Raw genomic sequence first — 22,479 nt, forward strand, 5'->3', positions numbered from 1 at the left:
TAAGATTAAATTATATATTAAAGGTAGCCATACATTTCCATACAGCTCGCCACATTCTCTGGTTCGTGTGGAACATTCCTCATTTGCTTTTGTGTAGTTGTAAGACATACAGTATTGCAGTTGACTTGGATGTTCACATTTTGACCAGTTTCCATTTTCAGCCACTTGTTTATATTGTCTTGAGTATACAATGTGAGCATTGGTGTAAGTTAGCCTCTGAGTATAGGATTAGAGTGGTTTACTGTGTTTACTAAATTATGAAATCATGTTTGATAACATGCAGTATTCTCCCCCCCAACAGCGGCTTGAAGAATGATTATAACAAAGAGACATTTACCTTGAAACATAAAATTGATGAACAGATGTTCCCTTGTCGATTCATTAAAATTGGTAAGGTTTTAGTGTTTTTGAATTAAAACCAATTTTTAATGCCTTTGGTTCATAGACTCTAGTGTATGGATGAAGTTTTATAGGTCTCTATGTTTTAGTTTTTAAATTAGTTTGTGGTTAGTTTGTGCACTGGTTTTGACTGCTTTGTGCTCCTAAGGCAGAGATGAATAGTTGGAAGAGATCACGTAGCCCATCAAGCTGAAGAGATTCTGTTGGCCCTTTACAGACTGTTTACCTACAATTATTTTATGAATCCATTTTTAAGTGACAGTTAACTTCATGAGGATATTTTCCAAATGTTTTCGTACTTGGAAGGGTTCTTACAGGGTTTTGTGAGGGTGTAGTTACCTAATTACCTTAATTATCTATGGAGGCTTGTCATTAATTCTAGAGCTGTCATCTGAAACCAAACCCTGATGAGTTTTTGAGGCACTGGAATGTGATTATTTGCTTTGTTCTTGTTTTACCTTTTACACGAAATGTTAACTAAACTGACTTAGTCAGTCTCATAGTTCAGATTTACAAACCACAGTTCAGAAACACTGTCTTAAGACATATATTTACCATCAAGGATTTTAGCTTATGATGGTGCTTGTAATACGTGCTTCTCAGGTTCTTTGTGTTCCTTTAGATTTAATGTTACGAGGGCAGGGACATTGAGGACTGAGCCTTTGGATTTCCATTTCTGCTTCACCTTTAGAAGTATTTTATTAAAATTAGAATCAAAGAAGTCAAATTTATTAGTGAAGAACAATAATTAATGCCACAGTCCCACACATTTGTATTTGAATTTATTTTTGTAATAATAGTGTTCAAGAATAGAGGCTTAAAGGAATAGTTGAAACTCAAGACTATGGTATGGATTATTGTATTTATTCAGGTTCCAGAAAAGCATTGTTTTATTAAAGCCCTTTAAAGACTTGTGTTATACTCTAATTTCTTCCATGTACCTAGTAGTTGAAAAGAAATATTGGATAGGCAGTCAAGTCTTTTAAAATTTCAGTTAGACAGCTATGTCATCTTCAAGTGATCTGTTTCTTATTGTAACTTTCTTTTTTTTTTTAAATAGTTTTTTAATGACTTTATCCATATGCTTTACCTGCATTTATGTGTGTGCAGGTACTATGTACCTATGTATTTATGTACTATGTGCCTAATGCATGAGGAGGTCAGAAGAGAGCATCAGATCCCCTGGATTTGGAATTATGCGTGGTTGTGAGCTGCTATGTGAGTCCTGGGAACTGAACCTGGGTTCCCCAGAAAGAGCTGCAAGTACTCTTAACTGCTGAGCCATCGCTTTATCTCCCCACCTCCGTTGTTCTCGTTAAGACATCTAGTGTGCCCCACACATATACAGCAGATATGCAGCTTGACTTTCATGTGGGTCCTGAACAATTAGAACTGGGGCTATTCCAAAAGATGTTTCCTGTATGTGGGATATGTTCCTCTATCTGGGTTGCCTTGTCTGGCCTCAGTGGAAGAGAAAGTGCCTAGCCTGGCAGAGACTTGAAGTACCAGGTGAGGGATGGATACCAAGGGGGCCTCCACCAGCTCAGAGAAGGCATGGGAGATGGGGGAAGTATTGTGGGAGGGTTGAGTGGGAGTGGGGCAGTGAGTGGGATATAAAGTGAGTAAGAAATAAAAATAACTAATAAAAAAAGACATTAGTGTAGTATTGAATTAGTAGAGAAATTGGCCTCTTTGTCTTGTTCTGACTTGATTAAGAGTACTTAATATTTCCCCAGGTTTATGTTTAAGGATTAAGAAGAATTTTTAAAGTAATTGAACACATTTTTTTCCTTTTAGCTTTTGTTAAGGTGGTAAATTTCTTCACTGTATCTCTTTGGATTGAGTCATCTTGTCATTGAATCATCCTTGAATGAAGTCTGGTTTCTTACAAAGAATACTGGAGATATTTTTGTTGTTGTTGTTACATCTTTCCTACTATTTGGATGTGTCTTCAGAACTGAGATTGCCTTTAAAGATTTGTCCCTTTAACTTTGTTTTCAGGGTTCTATATTGATATATTGATACATATTTGAAATTTACTTTCTATAGTTGGATATAGGTTAAAAATATCTGCTCTATATAGGGCCAGTATATATCACCTCTTATATTGTCTATTTATGGTTTTATTTATTTAGGAATAGATGTATCATGACTTATGTTACAGTTTTTATTAACTAAGAAAATATGATGGCATCAGTCAGATTTGCTTTTTAATATCACAAACCATATTTTAAAAATTAAACACTTGTTTTTAAAATGCATTTGCTAAAATCAGTAATATGTTTGTGTTGTTTGTCCTTTTGAGACAAGAGTTTCACTTTATAGTTCAGACACTCTTGTTCTTTCTACCATAGTCTCCTGAGGGCTCAAAATCTAGATGTGTGGTATGTGCATAGTAATTTTGATGAATAAATTCATATAGACTTAAACATTAGTGACTTTGCTTTGTTAAAACTTGATTTGAATCATATTAATTTTTTCTCTTTTTGCTTTTCCTCCTTAAAGTTCCACTTTTGTCCTGGGGGCCCAGCTTTAATTTTAGCATCTGGTATGTTGAACTCAGTGGCATTGATGATCCTGATATAGTGCAGCCCTGTCTGAACTGGTACAGCAAGGTAGGACCGTGCTTTAAAATTAGACTTTGATACCTAGCAAGGGAGAAATGTGCCAATTTCTTTATTCTTTATTTAAAATGTTGGTAATAGTAAAAATTATGAATAATCAGCTAACATTTTTAAGCATTGTTGTTTGTCAGCAGTCTTAGCTCATTTAAATTATTACTAGTCTATGAGAAGTAATTATCAATCCTCATTATTTTATAGATGAGGGAATAGAGCAGAGAGGTTCACACAGTTGTAAAGTGCTTGGGCCAGTCTTTGGGCTCAAGCAGCATGGCTGTACAGTTTGCTGTTATTATCTTTACTTAGCCCTCAATTTTATTTATATACAGTGATATGAATATTTTGAATGCATTTTTAGTGGGTTACTTACACCCTGGTAGAACATTTTATGTTTGACCACGATCGAAATGCCTGAGTCGGCTTGCTAGCTAGATGTTGCTCACTCTACTAGAACCGCTGTTACATACATTACAATACACCAGGTCCAAAGGCAAAAAATAAAATAAAGTCAGCAGTATACAGAATCACTCTGATTATTTGATGCGTTTACATATTGACAGTTATATTGTATAAGGAATAGGTATTTGACAATGTTGTATTAGTTGAGAAGTGAGGTAACTCTAAACTGGCTGTTTTTCAAGTCTTTGGTATATTTTTTTATTCACGGGTAATGTTTATTGGTAAATCTTTTTAGTTGCATACAGTGTTTTATGTAATTGGGTTTTTAAATTCTCATTGTAAAGCAATGCGCTTAGAAAATTTAAGGTAATTTCAGAACATATTTTTAACTTGTTTGTTTCTCAACTATTTTTCTGAGTTTATATTTGTTTCTAGCATTCACCCTGTTAAAGAAAGTGCTTTGTAAATTGAGTGCTGACTTTGAAATTCATTGTGTTCTTTATCTTAGTCTGTGCATTGGAATATTATTAGTTGATGTCCTGGGAATTGTAAAATGTACATCCTAAAGGGACTTTTAATATAGACATTTTTTGTTGTTTTGTTTTTTGAGATAGAGTTTCTCTGTGTAGTCTTGGCTGTCTTGGAGCTTGCTCTGTAGAGCAGGCTGTCGTCAAACTCACAGAGCTCTACTTGCCTCTGCCTCCTGAGTGCTGGGATTAAAGGCATGTGCCATCACTGCCTGGCAGCTTTTTGCTTTTTCTTTTTTTCCTTCTTTAGTAAAAGGCTTTTGAGTTATATCTGGTTTGGTCTCCTTTGATAGCATACTTGTGATCTGGGCTAGTTATTACAGTAGCATTCAGTTTTAGTCTTACTATTTGACAGGTGAAAATAAAGGCAACCAGTGTACAAGATTAAATACAGCGCTTGGTGTATAGTAAATACCCAGTTTACTTTGTTTAATCGTTAACTGTTTCCTACAGTGGCAGCTAAGCAGCTCTCTTTTTTTCCCCTACTTTTCTTGTGTTCTAGTAGTACCGCGAACAGGAAGCCATTCGCCTTTGTCTAAAACACTTCAGACAACACAACTATACAGAGGCTTTTGAATCCCTGCAGAAGAAAACCAAGATTGCACTGGAGCATCCAATGTTGACAGATATGCACGACAAATTGGTGTTAAAGGGTGACTTTGATGCTTGCGAGGAGTTGATTGAAAAAGCGGTAAATGGTAAGAAACTATGAAGCTTGTATTAGGAATATTTCAGTATTTACAGGAAACTTTCTAAAAGAATATATGCTGCCTGCATCTATTCTCTTTTATATATTTTTCTGTGCTCTTTATAAAATTTGCTTATTTTCTTGGAGTAGGGAATTCTTTAATTAAGATAGGTTTATAATATCACAAGAATTTAGAAAAAGAAACAGGTTTGAATTCATTTACCTACATTACAATGTCATTCTGGGAAACCAGGAGCTTAACTAAAAATAAATCAGGAAAACATTTGTTGGTACTACTGTTATCACTGATTTATTGCTTTAAGTGATTCTTTTCAATAGCCAGTGTTTACTTTTTAGTAGTATGATTTGCATAGGAGAGGGTTACATAACCAAAAAGTATTGACAGATGTAACAGACAAGGAAATCGGCACTAAAATGATTTTCTTTGTAGTGTGAATGAGATAATACATAATCTTTGATTTTTCTTGTAGAATTGTGACTTTCTTAAGTGACCTATAATTTGGCTTTCAATATGTATATATGATATAATGAGATGCTTTGAATTTTAATATTTAAGGTTTCAGTTATTTGAAATAGAAAGAAGGCTCTGTTGTTTTTTAGTGAATGAGAAGAACTTTCTTTTATCCTTTTCCCCCGTTTTTTTCTTCCACAGTGGTTTTCATAGGGACCAAGAATATTATAGATACTCAGTATAAAGCTTGTGAAGGGCCAGGGTCTGGCTCATTTGTAGAATACTTGCTTAGTGTACACAAAGCTCTGGTTTTGAACGTCAGCATTGCATGAACTAGGCCTGATCCAGCCCTGGAGAGAGTATAGAAGCAAGAGGGTCAGTAGTTCAATGACATTTTGAGTGACACAGCAAGTTCCAAGCTTGCCTGTGCTATTTAAGACTTTCTCAGCAAACAAACAAACTTGTGGAGTTGAATCCAGCATATCTTTTTATATAGAGAATAAGGAATAATAATAATGTATTTTAGTCCTTTGATTTCATATATTTTAATCTCTTTGCTGTTGTTATCCATTATTGCTAGGTGTTTGCATTATTCAGAGATTGTGTTAGGTAATTTATAACTAAGAAAACCAGAACTTGTTCTTTTCTGTTTTAGCTTTTTAACTTTGCCCTAAACCAACAGCTCCCATTGTTAAGTACATTGGCAAAACTACTCCCAAGCCTTATACACCACTGTAACTTACTTGATGACGACTCCTATTTACAAATAAGGGAGCAATAGTGTTGAAATTGAGGATACTTAAGAAGAATGCCGATAATTAGTGTCATATCAAACTATTAAAAAGTGCCACCAATGAAAGTATATAAATGTGTCTCAATTTCTAAGTGTGAGTTTGCATATTTTTTCTCATCTCAGCATGAGAGAGGTATATAGGTCATTTTATAATTTTAAGTTGACCTGTTTTGCATCTTTATTACTAAGGCATCTGATTTTACTGTGTTTATGATATAACGTAATAGCAGCTCCCATGTGTAATTTCATTTTATTATAAGGTAGATTAATGATAATTACATTTCTAAACTGATTTCAGTTGAATGCCCATTGTTAGGAAAAGCTGTTAAAAGCTCATGCAACTCTCTTTCCTATAGTTGCTTGCAATTCTGAGTCTAGAAAGGGAGCCTGGTTTAGCAGAAGTGATAGTAACCCAAACGTAGAGCCACATTGTATCCTGTGTTGCCAAGGGCTTTCTCAGTTGCCTGGGAGCACTTAGTTCATAGTGATTCCTTTCAGGGTTCTTCAGCTCGCTGCTGACCTCACTGATGATGATCTGTTGAACAAATAAGGAAAAGAACAGTGGAGAAACTTTTGGCTTCTCTTCCACTGAAAACGTAGAAGAGGCCAAGAAGTTTTTGCCCACTGCGTAGGAAAGTAGGACATCGAAACATCTTTTATCCAGCTTCTTATAATGGAGCAAGCAAAAATCTCTTTTTTTTTCTAACACCTAAAATTTTCATATGAGAATAAGACTAAGCTTTGTTAAAAAAAAAAAAAAAAGACAAGCTCATTTTGCCTTTGTAGAGGTTGGTTTATAGATATATATATAACGGCACTCTAAGCTATACATACTTGGAATATATAGTGTGATCTACATGTTGACATGTGTGTGTGCCCACATACCTGACCCACCACCACTCTACATAGTAGCAAGCATTGACAGCCCCTGCGTTTTCCTTCCTTCTCTTGTGATCTAGCCCTCCTTCATTGCTTGCCTTTTATCCTTTGGCAGCTGTTTGCTTTCTGTCACTATAGATGAGATTGTGTTTCTGTAACTTCATGTAAATAGACCATATTCTTGGACTTCTTTCAGTTGACTTATTTGGAATTTCATCTATGTTTGTCGAAACTCGTTTTCTCATTGCTAAGTCAGACATGATACAGATATACTAATTTTCTTCTGCACTCATCTGTTGATAGACATTTGGGCTACTCACACTTGCGGGCTATTGCTGTCGATATGAACATTTGTATATACATCTTTGTATGGAAATACATTTTCACTTCTTTGTGTAGGTACTCAGGAATAGAACCAGCAGGTGACATATTATTGTCTGTCTGTTTTAATGTTTAAACTCTCAGTTCTTCAGCATTGCTGTCTTTTCTCCATACAATAATGCATAAAAGTTTCATTTGTGTGGCAATGATTAAGATAAGATCATGAAATTGAGAAGGAGTAAGGAGGGTATGGCAAGAGGTGAAGGGAAGAGTGGTTGGTGAAAATGATGTAAATATGGTGCTCATGTTTGGAATTCTAGTAAAACAAAATAATAAAAATTTAAAAAGCTAGTTGCTATGCACAATTGCCCATACACTGTAATGTCTGTCAATAATTGTAATATTAGCTATTCTAACCTAGGTCTGTGTTTTCTGCTTTCAATTAGTAATAACTAATGCTTGTCATATTGTCATCTTTGAGTCTTCATTGGTGAAGCATTCGTTCTTATCTTCACCCATTCTTCTTTTAGTGAATTATTTTCCTATATCTGTGTTTTGAGACTTCTATCTGGAGACAAGTCATTTATTAAGAGAGATATGAGGGACTTTGAAATACATTCTTTTAGTGTTGGAGAGATAAGATTCTAATGGGGTATGGTTTAAAATGTCATAATGAAACCCACTATTTTGTACAATTAATATATATTAATAAAAAAGAAAATAATAAAGTACATTTTTCATAAGTCAGATGGTACAGGTCTGTATTTAGTGATGGAGGTAGAACAGATGTATACCAAGTAGCTGTCTAGGAAACATCAGACTCTGTCCCCAAAACAAACAAAACAAAAATAAAATATCCCAGACATACACAATGATAATATATGCTACAGTCTGTGGTTTATTTTTTCATCTTACTGCATCTTTCGAACATTGGAAATTTTACCTTGTGGTAAGAATTTTTCTGTGTGCTTGTTAATATGCTCTTGATGTTAGAACTGAGCATTTTTTTTGTCTTAACTAAAGATCAGAACTTCTCTTTGTTTTCTTAAAAGAGTTTTCATTCATGATTATGTTTGGTTTTGAGTTAATTTTTGTGTATGGCACCAGGTAGGAATCTAATAATTTTTTTTGACAGTGCAGTATGTTTCACCAGTATCACACCGTCTTGATTACTCAGCTTGATAGTAAGTCTTTAAATGAAGTACTGTGAGTCTTCAAGCATTGTTCCATTCCAAAACTGTTTTGACTATTATGGGTGCTCTGAATTCTCATGTGAGTTTTAGAACTTTAGAAGCATGTGACACTGGTTGTTAGTGGCTAAAACATATCTAATAGAGTTTTATTTTGTTTATAATACAGTCATGGATCAACTTGGCAAGAATTGAAATCTTCAGTGCTTTATTTCAAACATGGATTGTATGCTCTGTTTTTCCAGTTCCTTTAACATTTATTTTATTGTCTTAGTTCTTAGTAGCTGGGTCTTGGATATGATAGGTATATTGGCATTCCATAGTAGTGTAGGGATAATCTCTGTGTACTGTGTGGAAGAATTCTCAGTCAGTTAGAAGCTGATGGCCTATTAGCAAATCAAAGGAAGTAGAAGGTGGGAGTTCTGGTAGAGAGATAGGAACTCTGGGAGGTAGTCAGTCATGGGAAGATTCACCCAGGACTCGAGGAAGTTAGATGTAACAAACTGAGGAGAGGTAACCAGCCATATGGCAGACATAGACTAGTTTAAATGGGTTAAATAAGTTAGGAGCTACTGAGAACAAGCCTAGCGAATGGCCTAGGCATTTTTAATAAATTAGGAGCCTCCGAGTGGTTACTTGGGAACTGGGGCATGGGTGGAAAAGCCCACAGTTACATAGTATTTTATGTTTTATGTTCCTATTACAAATAGCACTTTAGTTCTTTTTTTTTTTTTCCGGAGCTGGGGTCCGAACCCAGGGCCTTGCTCTTCCTAGGCAAGCGCTCTACCACTGAGCTAAATCCCCAACCCACAAATAGCACTTTAGAAATTCAAGTTCTAATTGGTAATTGCTAGTATATATGAATGAAACAAGTATTTTTATGTTAGTTTTCTATTCTGCAGCCTTGCTAAATTCACTTCTTTTGGTATCCTGAGGGACTCGGCAGAGGTTTAGTCTTGTCATACTGTTAGAAGACAGATCCTTGTCACGTTTTCATCCAGTCATGGTATTTTTAGGTTTTTTTCTTACTGTAGTAGTTCAGACTTTCCATAGTATATTGAATATTGTGGAGACAGGAGATATCTTTGCTTTGTAAAGCAGTCATTAAGTATAGTGCTAGTAATAATTTTTATAGACACCTTTTATCAGATTGAGGGAGTGTAGTTATAATCTTGATCAGGAATAGATACTGCATTTTATGAAGCATGTTTCCTGCGTCTTTTTGAGGTGGTGAAAAGATCTTCCCTTTTCAACTTCTCATACCTTAAGTCACATTAATTTTCATTTTTAGGTTCAACTTTGCAATACTTTGAAAATCCTGTTTGGTACTCATTTTAGTTCTTGTTATGTTTGATTTATAAAATTGTATGGTGTATTCCTATGTGTAGTTGAGTAGTTTGGATACTGGCCTACAATTTTGTTATAATGTGTTGATATTTCTGACCTTTAGAGAAAGAATGAGGTGAAATTAGTCCCAATTTAATTTTCTAAAGAAAATTTATATAAATTAATAGTACCATGGTGGACTTTTAAAAGGATGAATGATGAAAAGTGGGCCTGAAGTTCATTTTGAGATTTCTAAATTTCAAACTTATTATATTAATAGATAAAAGGCTGATTATGTTTTATGTTCTTGAATAAGTATTGGTAATTTATGCCTTTTGAGTAATATGCACAGTATGCACACCTCATTTAAGTTGATAAATATATCAGTATAAACTTTTTCATTTTTTTAAAATTTCCTTTTTGAATCTTTATGCTGTGATTTATTCTTATGGTTTCTTTTTCTTCTCCTTACTTTGTTCTTCCTCTTTTGCTCTTTTTTCTTTCTCTTTTTCTTCATTCCCTGAGACAGGGTCTTTTTATGAATCTTTTTTATGGATCTTTTTATGTTACTGGCCTGCAACAAGTTTTATACTCTAGGCTGGCCTTGAACATGTGGTAGTCCACCTGCTTCTGTCTTCTTAGGGTTGGTATTCCAATTGTGTTCCCCCCTTTTTTAAATTTTAGGCTGGCATTTTATATCTCAGATGTACTTAACAGTGTCATCATGTATTATTTCCTTGGATCTGTCATAGATTTAGATTGGTTTACCCTGAATTCTTCCCCATGGTTTTATCAGTGAGAAGGTCGTATATGCTCCTCTATATTTCTCTCAGATCTAGTATTCTGATTCACCTAGTGAACTCAGAAGGTAATCTCTTCTTGCTGTGTTAAGATTTGAATGTTTGCTTGCTCGCCTGGAAGAGGTTCTTAGAGTTGGGTATTCTGTTTTTAAAGGGGCCTGGTGGGAACACTTTACCTAACTGTTCAATTCTATGATGAGTACAGGACTCCTCGGGCTCGTTTGCTTCAGCATATCAATTATGATATTTTAAGAATCATCTATTGACATGTAATACTGAACTCTTAGGGCAATTAAGTACTATTTAATATCTTTCTAACTGTTTAAAGTTTGCATGATTTCCTGGGATTTTGTTGTTGTTTATATTGGTTAGTTATTATGAATTGTTACATTTTAAAATCTCCACACAGTTACAAGCAATTTATTTGGCTTATTGGTTGTTTAGGATTAACTCCTGCTTTGTTTTATCTTTTCTGTTATTTTCTACACTCTGTTTACTATTATTCTTCTATTTCTCTTTGAGATTTCCTCCTAACCTCCCTCCCCCCCGCTGTGTGTGTGTGTGTGTGTGTGTGTGTGTGTGTGTGTGTGTGTGTTTTATATTGAGACAGGGTCTAGCTGGCCTAGACCTTGCTTTGTAGACAAGGCTGGTCTTGAAGTCACAGAGTTCCTCCTGCTCTGTCTCCTGAGTGCTGGAATTAAAGGCATGCACCACTATGCCTAGCCTATGCCTAGCCTTTATATCTTTTTTAACTAACATCTTTAGATAGATGCCAAGCCAATTATCAGATTTTTAAATTTTTTTCACATGGATTAAGGATCTAAAATTAGATCTACATATGTTGTTGTCTGGTTCAGTATTTTCATTATGTAATGAAATGGCTTTTTTTGTGAATCATAGTTTTATAGTTTTAAGTTACATGGAGTTTTCTGGTTATTGTCCTTGTTTCTGACTTGTAGTGGAGTTACACAGCGGTCAGGTCCATGTCCTTGCAAACTTAGACTTGCTCCATGGCCAGACTTGTTCAGCTTTTCTGTGCCTCATGCTTGTGCAGCCTGCGGCTTGGCAGTGGTTGGGGGGCAGTGCTCTGTAGATCCCTAAGTCAGGTTTGCTGCTCCCATTGCACAGGCCTTTATCAGTAGCTTCTGTTTGATACAGTTACTGAGAAGAATAGACGTTCAGATTGCATGGCTCTTTGTGGCTCTCATTTTCTCCCTAGATTTTGTTGTCATGTTTTTAGCTATACATCATAATTTCTTAAAATTTTAGTTAAATTTTACTATGAATTGCTTACCCACTTTTACATAGTATTTGCAAAATGTATCTTTTTCAGTATCTTAATGACAATATTATCTATTTTAAGCATGGTTTCTTGTAACCCATTCTGCTTTGAGGATGAGGATGTTGAGTTGAGGATGACCTGGAACTTGTGATCCCTCCTCTCCATCTTTTGAGTGCTGGGTTTTCAGAAGGTTGTTAACACGCCCAGTTTTATGTGGTGCTGGAGATTGGAGCCAGGGCTTTGTGCATGCTAGTCAAGCACTTGCTGAATTACAGTCTTTAGCCCATTTTCAGTCTTTTAATTCCAACTTTTCTGTATCTTGTTTTAAAGAAGTGTCTTATAAATGTTATTTCCTTTTTATTGTTAATTAATTTTTTGTGTGTATGGTGCGTGTACACGTACAAAGGCCAGGTGAGGATGATAGGTGTCTTCCTTTAACATTCTCTTACTTTGTCTCTTGAGACAAGGTCTCTCACTGAGCTTTTCTCACCAGCCCCTCCTGAGCCCCTCCTGACCCCCCTCCTCTTTCTGCCCTGTAGGAGGGCTTATGAGCGTCCTGGACAGCCAGCTCTCCACTTACATGTGTGTAGGGCATTCCGGGCAGCCAGCTCTCCACTTACATGTGTGTTCTGGGCATTCTGGGCAGCCAACTCTCCAGTTCACATATGTGTTTTGTCATCCTTTTTATTTCTTCCTCGTGGTTGTCATTTTAGTATTTTCCGTTTTCCCTCCGTTTGTTTGGCTCTAATGTAGTCTGCATTATTTTTCTGATAGAAATTATAAGTATGCAGGTAGTATGGTGAGTGCCTTTTTGTCTTCTAATACAAGGATTATAAATGCAGTTTCAACCTCGTTTACTTATGCCTGCCCTCACTGTCATTTATGATGGCATACTTGAGGCCCTGCAGATATTGCTTCATTTTATATAGGGTTCCTGAGTTTTCCCCTATCTTTACTGATCTGATATATTCTTTTTAGTACTGTGTACATCTTTGATCTTACATCTAAGTTTTTAATCCTTTGACTTAAAGCACATCTTTTAGAAATTCTTACAATAACAAAGGCAAGTCTCTTTTGTTTGTCTGAATCTGAATCATTTGTCTCTCTCTCTTTTTTTTTTTTTTTTTTTGGTTCTTTTTTTCGGAGCTGGGGACCGAACCCAGGGCCTTGCGCTTCCTAGGCAAGCCCTCTGCCACTGAGCCAAATCCCCAACCCCCATTCGTCTCTTAAAGATGGGTATTTTTGTTGGATATAGAATTTTTTTGGCTGACAGTTATTCTTTTAAACACATTTTGAATATTATTCCACTGTTAACTGTCTTCTATTGTTATTGTTGAGAAAAGTATGTTGTTATTTGACTACTTGTTTCTTTCAGAGAAATCTGCTGTTTCCTTGGGCTGTTTAAATAGTCCATTTGCATGTTAGTTCTTTTGTGGAGTTGTCTTTAGTTATGGTGCTGAACTCGCCAGCCTGTTAAAAACTGATTTGCTTTACTCTTAATTTCATCTTCTTATCCTAATAAAGTTGGCATTTCTGTTTAATTTTTCATGCTTCTTTGCATTCTTTGTTCCATTTCGGTTATTATATTATTACTAACATCTCCTCTTAACACTTTGATCATTTCTTTAATGTTTCAGTTTTGTTCTTTTCATCAACTTTGACAATTTCTGCTTGATGTCTTCGCGTGTTAGCTTTTCCGTCTGTTTATCATGTCTCTGCTGAGCAGCAGTTATGTCTGTTTGGTGCTACGGTCTTGTACCATGACTTGCTCACTTTTTACATTCATGGTTTGTATTTAGATTATCTTCATCTATTGCATGTGTTCTTACTTAATCTGGTTTATTGTTACTAATCTTCAGATGTTCTGGGTGTGGTGGCACAGCCTTTGACCCCAGCACTCAGGAGGCAGAGAACAAAACAACAACAATAACTAGTTTCTGAAAGAGGAGTTTCCCATGGTTAATTTAAAGGAGCTTCTCCTGATGAGTCAGGCACTAGAGCTGTTGTTGGGAATAGCAAGTTGTTTCCTTAGTCTTTTTTTTTTTTTTTAAGATTTATTTATTTATTTTATGTACAGCATTCTGCCTGCATATGTGACTGCAGGCCAGAAGAGGGCACCAGATCTCATTACAGGCGGTTGTGAGCCACCATGTGGTTGCTGGGAATTGAATTCATGACCTCTGGAAGAGCAGTCAGTGCTCTTAACCACTGAGCCAGCCTGTTTCCTTAGTCTTTACCTTGGGATTTTGTTCATTCTCAGCAGTGCTCAAAAATGCAAAAGCTACCTTCTCTTCCCATATAACCACCAGTCTGCTTCCTGGCACATGGCTTCTTCCCCAAATCCCTACTCACCTATGCCTTCATGCCTTTGCCTATGCCTGTTCTCTTTGCTGTTTACTTTCCTATTCACTATTTACTCCAACTCATTCTTCATGGCTAGTTCTTTTCAAATAGCTTCTTTTAGGCCTTCCCTGGTAATCTCTCTTAACTCCTACTTGATTGAGTGCCATATTTCTCACTTGGTGCATAAAAAGATTGATAGTGGGGTTGGGGATTTAGCTCAGTGGTAGAGCGCTTGCCTAGCAAGCGCAAGGCCCTGGGTTCGGTCCCCAGCTCCAAAAAAAAAAAAAAAAAAAAAAAAAATTGATAGTTTTCTTGCAACTATAATTCCAAGCTCTACTACATCATCGTCATTGTCATCACTATTTCTGCCACAGCTACTGCTGCCACTGCCACAGCCAGCACATATGTTTGAAGTTTTACAATGGACCTTGTATTTTTTAAGTTCTTTCTATGAACTTTATGGTTGTTATACCTGCTTTCTAGGGTATGTGTACTATTATCCTTGTCTCTGTTAAATGAAGCAGAGTGATTAATTTGTAAGACAGCATAACCAGTCAGTGACTTAAGATATGGGGTTCCATAGTCTGGTACCAATATCTGTTTAACAACTGTGCTTTACTGTTGTAAATTTTTAGTAGCTCCAGAATATAACCTAAAGTGGGGAATTATTTGGGCTCTCAATTTCAAGACATTTTGGTTTAATGTGCTTGCCTGTGTTGATTCTGGGTCACTAATGATGCAGAATATCATGGTGGGGGGAACACGTGGGAGAAGCTACTTCCTGGCTGGGCAGGAAGGAGAAAGAGAGGGAATGGGACCAGGGACTGGGTTTATCTCTGATAGGACACTTCTAGTGGTCTACTCCTTCTAACTAGACTCTACTTCCACAGTTTCTATCTCCTCTGTTGCTGTTGTTAGTTTCTTAGTGCTGTGATAAAGCACCACTAAAGCAGTTTGGGGAGTATGTTAGTCTGGTTCACTAGAGGAACAAAATTTATAGAATGAATCCTCCCCTTCTCTCCGTGTCTATCTCTACACACACACACACACACACACACACACACACACACACACACACACACACATACACACATACATATCACAAGGACTGTAAACTAAAATGTCTTGAAACTGAAAGCCAAAATAATTCCCCACTTTAGGTTATATTTTGATAACAGCTACAGAAAGTTACACACACATACACACATATGTAGAGAGAGAGAGAGATTTATTGGAACTGGTCCCACTAATTTTTCTAAGGCTACAAAGGCAAAGAAAGAAAGAAATTCAATGATTATATAGGGTTGGTTACAACAGCTTCATGATCAACCCAGAAAAGAAAGCTATTAGGGTTGTTGTTATGTTCCAAGTATGCACGTTGTGGAAAAGAAACATTTTATTATGTTTTTGAACAAGTCTGTGTTTTCAGTGTTGGGGTAAGTCCTCATTCAAATAGAAATTGGAGTCAAAGGAGAGATTCATGAGGGAACAAGTGTGGTCTTGGTTATATATGTGGATAGATGGAAAAGAAGAGTGTGATCCAACAAGAAGCCCAAAGCGAGGTGGCTTTCCTGGTTGGTTGATTCACTGGTCTAGTTTCTCTGTCTTCCTCTGCGCCGCCATTATTACAGAGTTGGCTCTTTACCTAGGTCTACAAGTAGGTTTTATATATTGCTTATGTATATGAAAATGTGTCCAGAGTATAAAAGTCTCTTTTTCTCTTGGCTAATGTCTGTTTAGAAGCATGAAACATTATTTACAAGTCCTCTAGAATATTCCTCCTGTTTCCTTATCTAGAATTGGGTTCTAGATATCATTTGTAAATTGGTGTAGGGTGTGATAATTATTTGGAGTAGGGTAGATGTGTGGTGGGAGGACAGCCTCCATGTGGAGACAGTAGCTAGTGTAATAACTCCTCCAGGACGTAGATGAAAAGTGTACTGAGGAAAGATCCAGAAGGGAGGCAAAGCAGAGTCTGAGTCATTGCCCTACTAAAGACATGTGTGAGTTTGATGAATCTCCTTCATTCTCTAAACAGGCACTTCTCCATCTTAAATCAGGGAGGTGCAAATCCTTTGGCTTGTTTTTAGGGTTAAATGAACCAAGACACAACAGATTTTTAACATTTGGCAGCATCAGTAAATACAGTTCCATTGCTACTGGCAGTACCTTCATTTCTCTGTCAGTTTGTACCCAGAGAAGACTGGAGTTCGCATGTTAGAGTGTTTTCTCTTTCTCTGAGCTTATACTGTAAGTACCTACACCAAAGCTGTTGGCATTCCTGGTTCCTTATTTTTTTTTTCCTTTTGTTTTTGTGTTTTGTATTCTGGTAACAAAATGTATGGGCTGTAAGTACTTTTAATGGGAAGACATTGGAATTCAAATATAGATTATTGTAAGAGGCTATGACTTTAAAGGTAATACATAGAGAGTGCGATCACCTGATGCGAATCACCAGGGCAGACATTGTTCCAGGCTTTCATTATTCTTCCTTTTCTTCATTTGTGTTTATATTGATGACAGAAATTAATAAGGTATATATGGTTGTATAAGGTATATATATATTGATGAAATAAAGCATATATTCAAATTATTTATGAGTTATTTTCTGCTGCTTCTGGTTTCTAGCTTTCAACTGTCCTTTTTTCCCTCCCATTTTCCTTCTTGCAGAGTCTTTGTTGAGGTTACATATTTATCCATTGAGTGCATTAGTAACTTTACAGCAACTAATGTGGGAACATCTACTTAATATGGGCTGTTGCTGCTGCTGCTGCATTTTGTTTCTGTTCTTGTGTCAACTAATAATTTACTATTTATATTTGGGTAGCATACAGGGAAACTATGTTATACATATAATATATATAAGAAAATATAATTCTTATTTTTTTTATACTTGCAGATGGCTTGTTCAATCAGTATATCAGTCAACAGGAGTATAAGCCACGGTGGAGTCAGATTATTCCTAAGAGCACCAAAGGTGAGCTGCCTGCCTGGCTAGTTGTGTTTCTTCCTTATGGTCTATTTTCATTAGATAGCCCAAGCATTCTCCCGTGCTGTTAATAGAGAACAGGTGTTTAATATTAAAGCATAGGTTCTGTAACTAGATGGGGGATTATTATATATAATTTTTTCCGCTGAGGTTGTGTTTAGGAGGCGCTGGTCCTGATGAGCAGTAGCTCCAGCCCTAGGTTACTGTATTGAAACTGTAAGTTCTTGTTTCATCACTGTGACAGCATATCGAGCAATGCTGCTTGTTCTTCACATAGAATATGTTCCAAACTACTGTAGTGTGTGATATCATGGGCACACTGATGTCACTGCATATGCTCCTGGAGACCCAACCTCTACAAAATATCTCACTAAACAGGACCTTTTAAGAGTGAAAGGGACAAATGATGAACTTTATACACAGATAATAATAAGGTTGACATAATTCTAATTAGAGCACAGTACAGTTGCATCTTAGAGGCACTGATCTGAGTATCCGAATGCCTTAGTGATTACATCTCATGCTTTCTTCTGGGAGGTGCAGATCCTCAGGGCTTTTATGTCTAATAGGGACCAGTTTGTTTGTTTTTGACTTGAATCTGATTCAGAGTTGAGTCTTCTTCATTAACCCATTATTTTTGTATGGGGAGATTTTGTCACTTTATTGTAGATTGTATTCACTCTTTTGTCAGATAGAAGCAATGTTTTATTGCATATGTTTACATTAAAGAAAGATGGCTCTGGAAGTGTTCACTTGGTTCTTGGTCTTCATATATTTCTCTTCCCTTGTGAGAAACCTTTTATAGCTTTAATCATAATTATATGCACGGAAATTTTCCCTTGAACTTATATATGTTGTATGAAAATACTTGTATTTTTTTAGTCCTTTGTAAGGTGATTTTATTCAGACACATATTTGCAAACAAACAGATTAAATACACAAAACACTAGTGCCAAAAATTAATATCTTAGTATTTTGTTAATTTGTTTTTGAGAGAAACAAATTAGACTGGCTGGAGGAGAGAGAAGGGCAAGGCCTCAGTGATACTGATCTGCAAGGTCTAAAGGGCACCTAGCTGTGACAAAGGAGGAGGAATTATTGAGTGCAGTGTAGACGAAAGGATTTGGCTTTGTTCCGGTTTCTGTATACAATCATAGCTTAATAGTGACATTTTGGTCAATAATGATGGTCCCAAGAGCTTTTAATTGTGCTGAAGAATTTCTATCTAGTGTAATTACTTCACCTTTTCTGTAATTATGTATTCTGAAAGATGCAGACACTATAGTTGCCTGAGGTTATTACGTAATGTAGTAACATGCTTTGCCATATGGCTAGGTATAAAATAGGCAATCCATGTAGGTTTGTGTAAATATACTGATGTTTGCACAAAACCAGAATTCACCTAATGATGCATTTCTTATAAAGTATTCCTCAAGTAACTGTGGCTGTAGAAAAGTTGACGTTATTTTATAGTGCTCCTGGGAAATTAGTACAGAGTTAGATGATGTCAATTTACATACAAAAACCAGGGAAGTTTATTTGCCAAACTAATTTATGTCAACTAATGGGAGATTTATTTAGAAAACCTTAGGCCTTCTGGTTTATATCAAATGTGATACTAGCATCCTGTAACCTTAGAGCTAGGAATGTAACTCTGTGGTTATCCTTGCTTATTATTTGTGAGGGTCTGTGTTTGATTCTTAATACATGTGCAGACACACTATATTCTAGAATCCTCTAACTTTTGAATATTTGAAGCAAAAGTATTTTTCCTTTATGAATTCTTTTACTTACTTTTAGTATTTTGAAGAAGTACATGTGGAATGTTTGTTACTACCCTTTATAGACTTACAGTGGGGTTACTTCTCTAGAATATAAGGTTTTACTATTTCCTTATAGAAAATATATTCTCTTCTCCAGGTGATGGAGAAGATAACCGTCCAGGAATGAGAGGGGGCCATCAGATGGTCATTGATGTTCAGACAGGTGAGTCGCACTTCAGTATCATTCTAAAGCTACATGCCATAATATATCATTGGCCTGCATTTAACATGCTCTACAGGAGTGGACACTTCTCTCTCCATTTATGATTAAGGTTAGATATCATTCACTAAACTGAGTAAAGACAGTAAGCACTGGCTGCCCGTCTGAAAGGCGACAGAGAGCAAGGTGAGCCAGGAGCTGCTGTGCTGATGACATTAGATACCTCAGAGAGACATGGCCTTCCTTTATAAAACTTCACTCTGTACAGCGCCGTGGTTGCTCAAGCAACATTCTACTTTTTTTCCAAGAGTATGTATACCATTTTGTTACTTTGTTGTGCTTCCTTTGTACTTAAGGAATAAAAGCATTTATTTTGTAGACTCATTTTGTGAATAATGAGAAAAATAAACTTAGTTTGGATACTAAGTTTCGACTATTTTCAAAAATTGTTGGTAATAAGATTGAAGACTTCACTTTAAACTGTGTTAAATAAATATAGTAACATTAGAATTTGAGAATACTGTTAGAGTCTTTGGAAAACTTTTCTTTCAAGGTATAGGATTTTGCTTCCTAATCTGTGCCCCTGCCCGCCCATCCTACATAAATAGGCTTGACTAGGATGCAACCTCTTAGGCGTTTGTTTCCTGTGTCAGAGTAACAAGTTTGCCTATGTTTGCGCTCCCCACACCCCCAGGCTGAGGACCGAACCCAGGGCCTTGCGCTTGAACCCTGGCCTTGCGCTTGAAGGCAAGCGCTCTACCGCTGAGCTAAATCCCCAACCCCCTATGTTTGCTTCTTAAAGAGACAGATTTAGATAGAGAGTATTTTCTTATTATTAACACACTAAGGGAAATTGTAATGAAAAGCCCCTTAAATTTCCTCAGCAAAATGTACTTTGTTCCAGTTTGGCAAGCTTGACACTTAAAGCCGACCTTTAAGAGGCTGAAGCTCCAGAGTGCTTGTTGCTCTGCTGTGTGTGGGAAAGAGACCATACATGACAGGGAAAGTGCACACGTGAGAAAAAGATAACTTAAAAATAGGTTATAGGGTTTGAAGGTGGAAAATAAAGATTCAAGTGATAAACAAATGTCATGATAGATCTTAGTTTGAACAAGGTGACTGAAGATTATGTTTAGCAGAGGTGGTTCTTGGGGCGCTCAGAAGAAAGGTGTGGACATCTTCCTACCATAATCTGCTTAATGCAACAGAGACCGAATTGTAGCAGATTCTAAGTGGCCCACGATCACATCACCATTCCTGTTTGACTCACTATAGAAATTGTGTTTTTAACAAGTATAATAGGAATGATTTTTAGTCGTGTGACTTAATCTTGTGTGCTACACACACATATTGTTCATGTGTGCACAACCATGTGTGTATTTTTGCACATTTTTGCATGTGTATGTTGAGACAGGTTGACAATGTATGTTGTCATTTGCTGTCTACTCTGCTTCTTGAGATAGTCTCTCTGAATTGGGAGTTCACCAGCTTGTCTAGATTGGATGGATGCCTCCTGGTATCTGTCTCCCCAGTTCTGGGGTTACAAGCTGGGTATTGGGATCAAACTCAGGTCCTTGTGTTTACGTGACAAGCAATTTACTGGCGTACCCATTTACTAGTGCCTAATTTTAATCTTTTTATGATGGCTTCTGTACTTGTAACTTCTTAATCAGTCTCCTTCCCTCCCTGCCTGTCTGTCTGTCTCTCCATCCATCCATTCATCCCCCCTCCATCTCTCTCTTTTTGTACTTGTAATCCTTTAATCTCTCCCATTACTTTGCTTAAAATTTAAAATACTGCATTAAATAAGAATGGCAATTTTAGAGGAAACGCTTTCAGTTTTCTCATTGAACATGATATCTATTATCATGAAGATGATCATGTGATTTTTTTTTACCTTTTTGTTTCTATGTGTTATATTATATTTGTTAATTTGAATATGTTGATACATCCTTGTATTAAAATGAAAGCAATGTGATCATGATGTATTAGTTGAGTTCAGTTTGCAATCTTTTCATTAAGGATTTTTACATATATATTCATATAGTGTATAAGTTCTTTTTGTTATGTTTTTATATGTTACCAGGATAATATTGCTTTATAGAATGAGTTCAGAAACAGTCTTTTCTTTCTGTTTTATGGGATAGTTTAAAGAACATTGTTCTTGGTTCTGTAAAGGCTTTTTTTTGTTTGTTTGTTTGTTTTTTTTTGTTTTTTTCGGAGCTGGGGACCGAACCCAGGGCCTTGCGCTTGCTAGGCAAGCGCTCTACCACTGAGCCAAATCCCCAGCCCCCTGTAAAGGCTTTTTTAAATTCTGCAGTAAATCTGTCTAATCCTATGATTATTCTTCTAGTGTGGTCAGTGATGCATGTTTTAAAGGAAATGGGAGTAAGCCATGCTAAGGTCCTCTCCATCTAGGTGCAGTGCTATATATAGCCTTTGTGTTGTACTCCTCTGCTGTTGTAGGGTACGTGGATGTCCAAGAGCAGGTCTTCAACAGACCTCCCTGTGTAACCTGTTTGAGTCTATTTACTGGTGAGGTTTCTCCTAGTCTCAGAGTTGTATGAGTTAATTGAGGTTTGAGCAGGGCTGGATGGGGTGGAGCATTGTGCTGTCTCATGCTTGTACTAGGCATATTGATTAGCATAGGTCAGATACAGGATACAGTAGCCGTCATGCTCCTTACCCAGCAAGGCTTAAAAGGGAAAAGATAAAATAGCCACAAGTGAGTCATGTATGGAAATAAATTAAAAGGCAAGTATGGCTAGGCATCATGGTGCATGCCTATAAGACTAGTAAGTTTTATTTTGGCTTATTTGGTGTGGTTGTATGCCAAAGCAGTTGTCCTTCCTGGTTTTTCATATACCTTGTTTTCTTAAAAATTAAGGTTAATAATTTCTACATTTCAGTGTTCTTTTCCAGTCAGTAGTTAGATTGGAAACTTGCTTAATGCCAGATCCAGGTGTAAAGTAATCAAAAATTTTAATATTTAATTGCCAAAACTTGTTCCATCATATGAGAATCATACTGTACTGAGCATAGTAGCAGAGGAGTGTGACTTTGTCCTGCTGTATCTGTCAGTATGTTAGTTTTACTAACTAGTCCCTGAAACTAATACCTTTCTACTTGACATTCTTCAATTGTGAGTCGGGTTTCAACTGTGATTTAGGTAAAACAGGTTATGTGAAAAGACGTGTATATTCTTTTCAGCATAGAACATCTCAGTTTAGATTATTTATTCTTCCTGTGTAATTATTGCTGAATTTTAGGAACTTAAACTATAAATCCCATGATTGCTCTCTGAGTAGATTATAAGACTCGGGCAACATATCCCCATTATTTGATACGTGCAAGAGAAGCTGATGGGGAGTTGTCACAGAGGCTCTCTTCTGTAACTTCCTGAATCTTGAACTACCTCTGTAGCAATTATATTAAAGCACTTTAAAAAACTACCTCAGTTTCCCTTA

The 22,479-nt window shown here is 36.4% G+C and overlaps 1 protein-coding gene across 5 annotated transcripts in view; it reads left to right on the plus strand.

The window, feature by feature from the left end:
- The window catches only part of Mkln1 (muskelin 1), a 311,316-nt gene that overhangs the window by 213,983 nt on the left and 74,854 nt on the right, over window positions 1-22,479 (plus strand). For 4 of the 5 annotated variants that reach the window (NM_001429298.1, NM_001428642.1, NM_001428643.1 and 1 more), the window contains 5 exon segments: window positions 302-390; window positions 2,905-3,014; window positions 4,452-4,644; window positions 16,940-17,017; window positions 18,950-19,015. In NM_001429298.1, coding sequence (NP_001416227.1) covers window positions 302-390; window positions 2,905-3,014; window positions 4,452-4,644; window positions 16,940-17,017; window positions 18,950-19,015 — 536 coding nt within the window. 5 annotated transcript variants of the gene reach the window in all.

The sequence above is a fragment of the Rattus norvegicus genome, chromosome 4 (genome assembly GCF_021556685.1).
Source record: "Rattus norvegicus strain SHRSP/BbbUtx chromosome 4, alternate assembly SHRSP_T2T, whole genome shotgun sequence".
NCBI lineage: Eukaryota > Metazoa > Chordata > Mammalia > Rodentia > Muridae > Rattus > Rattus norvegicus.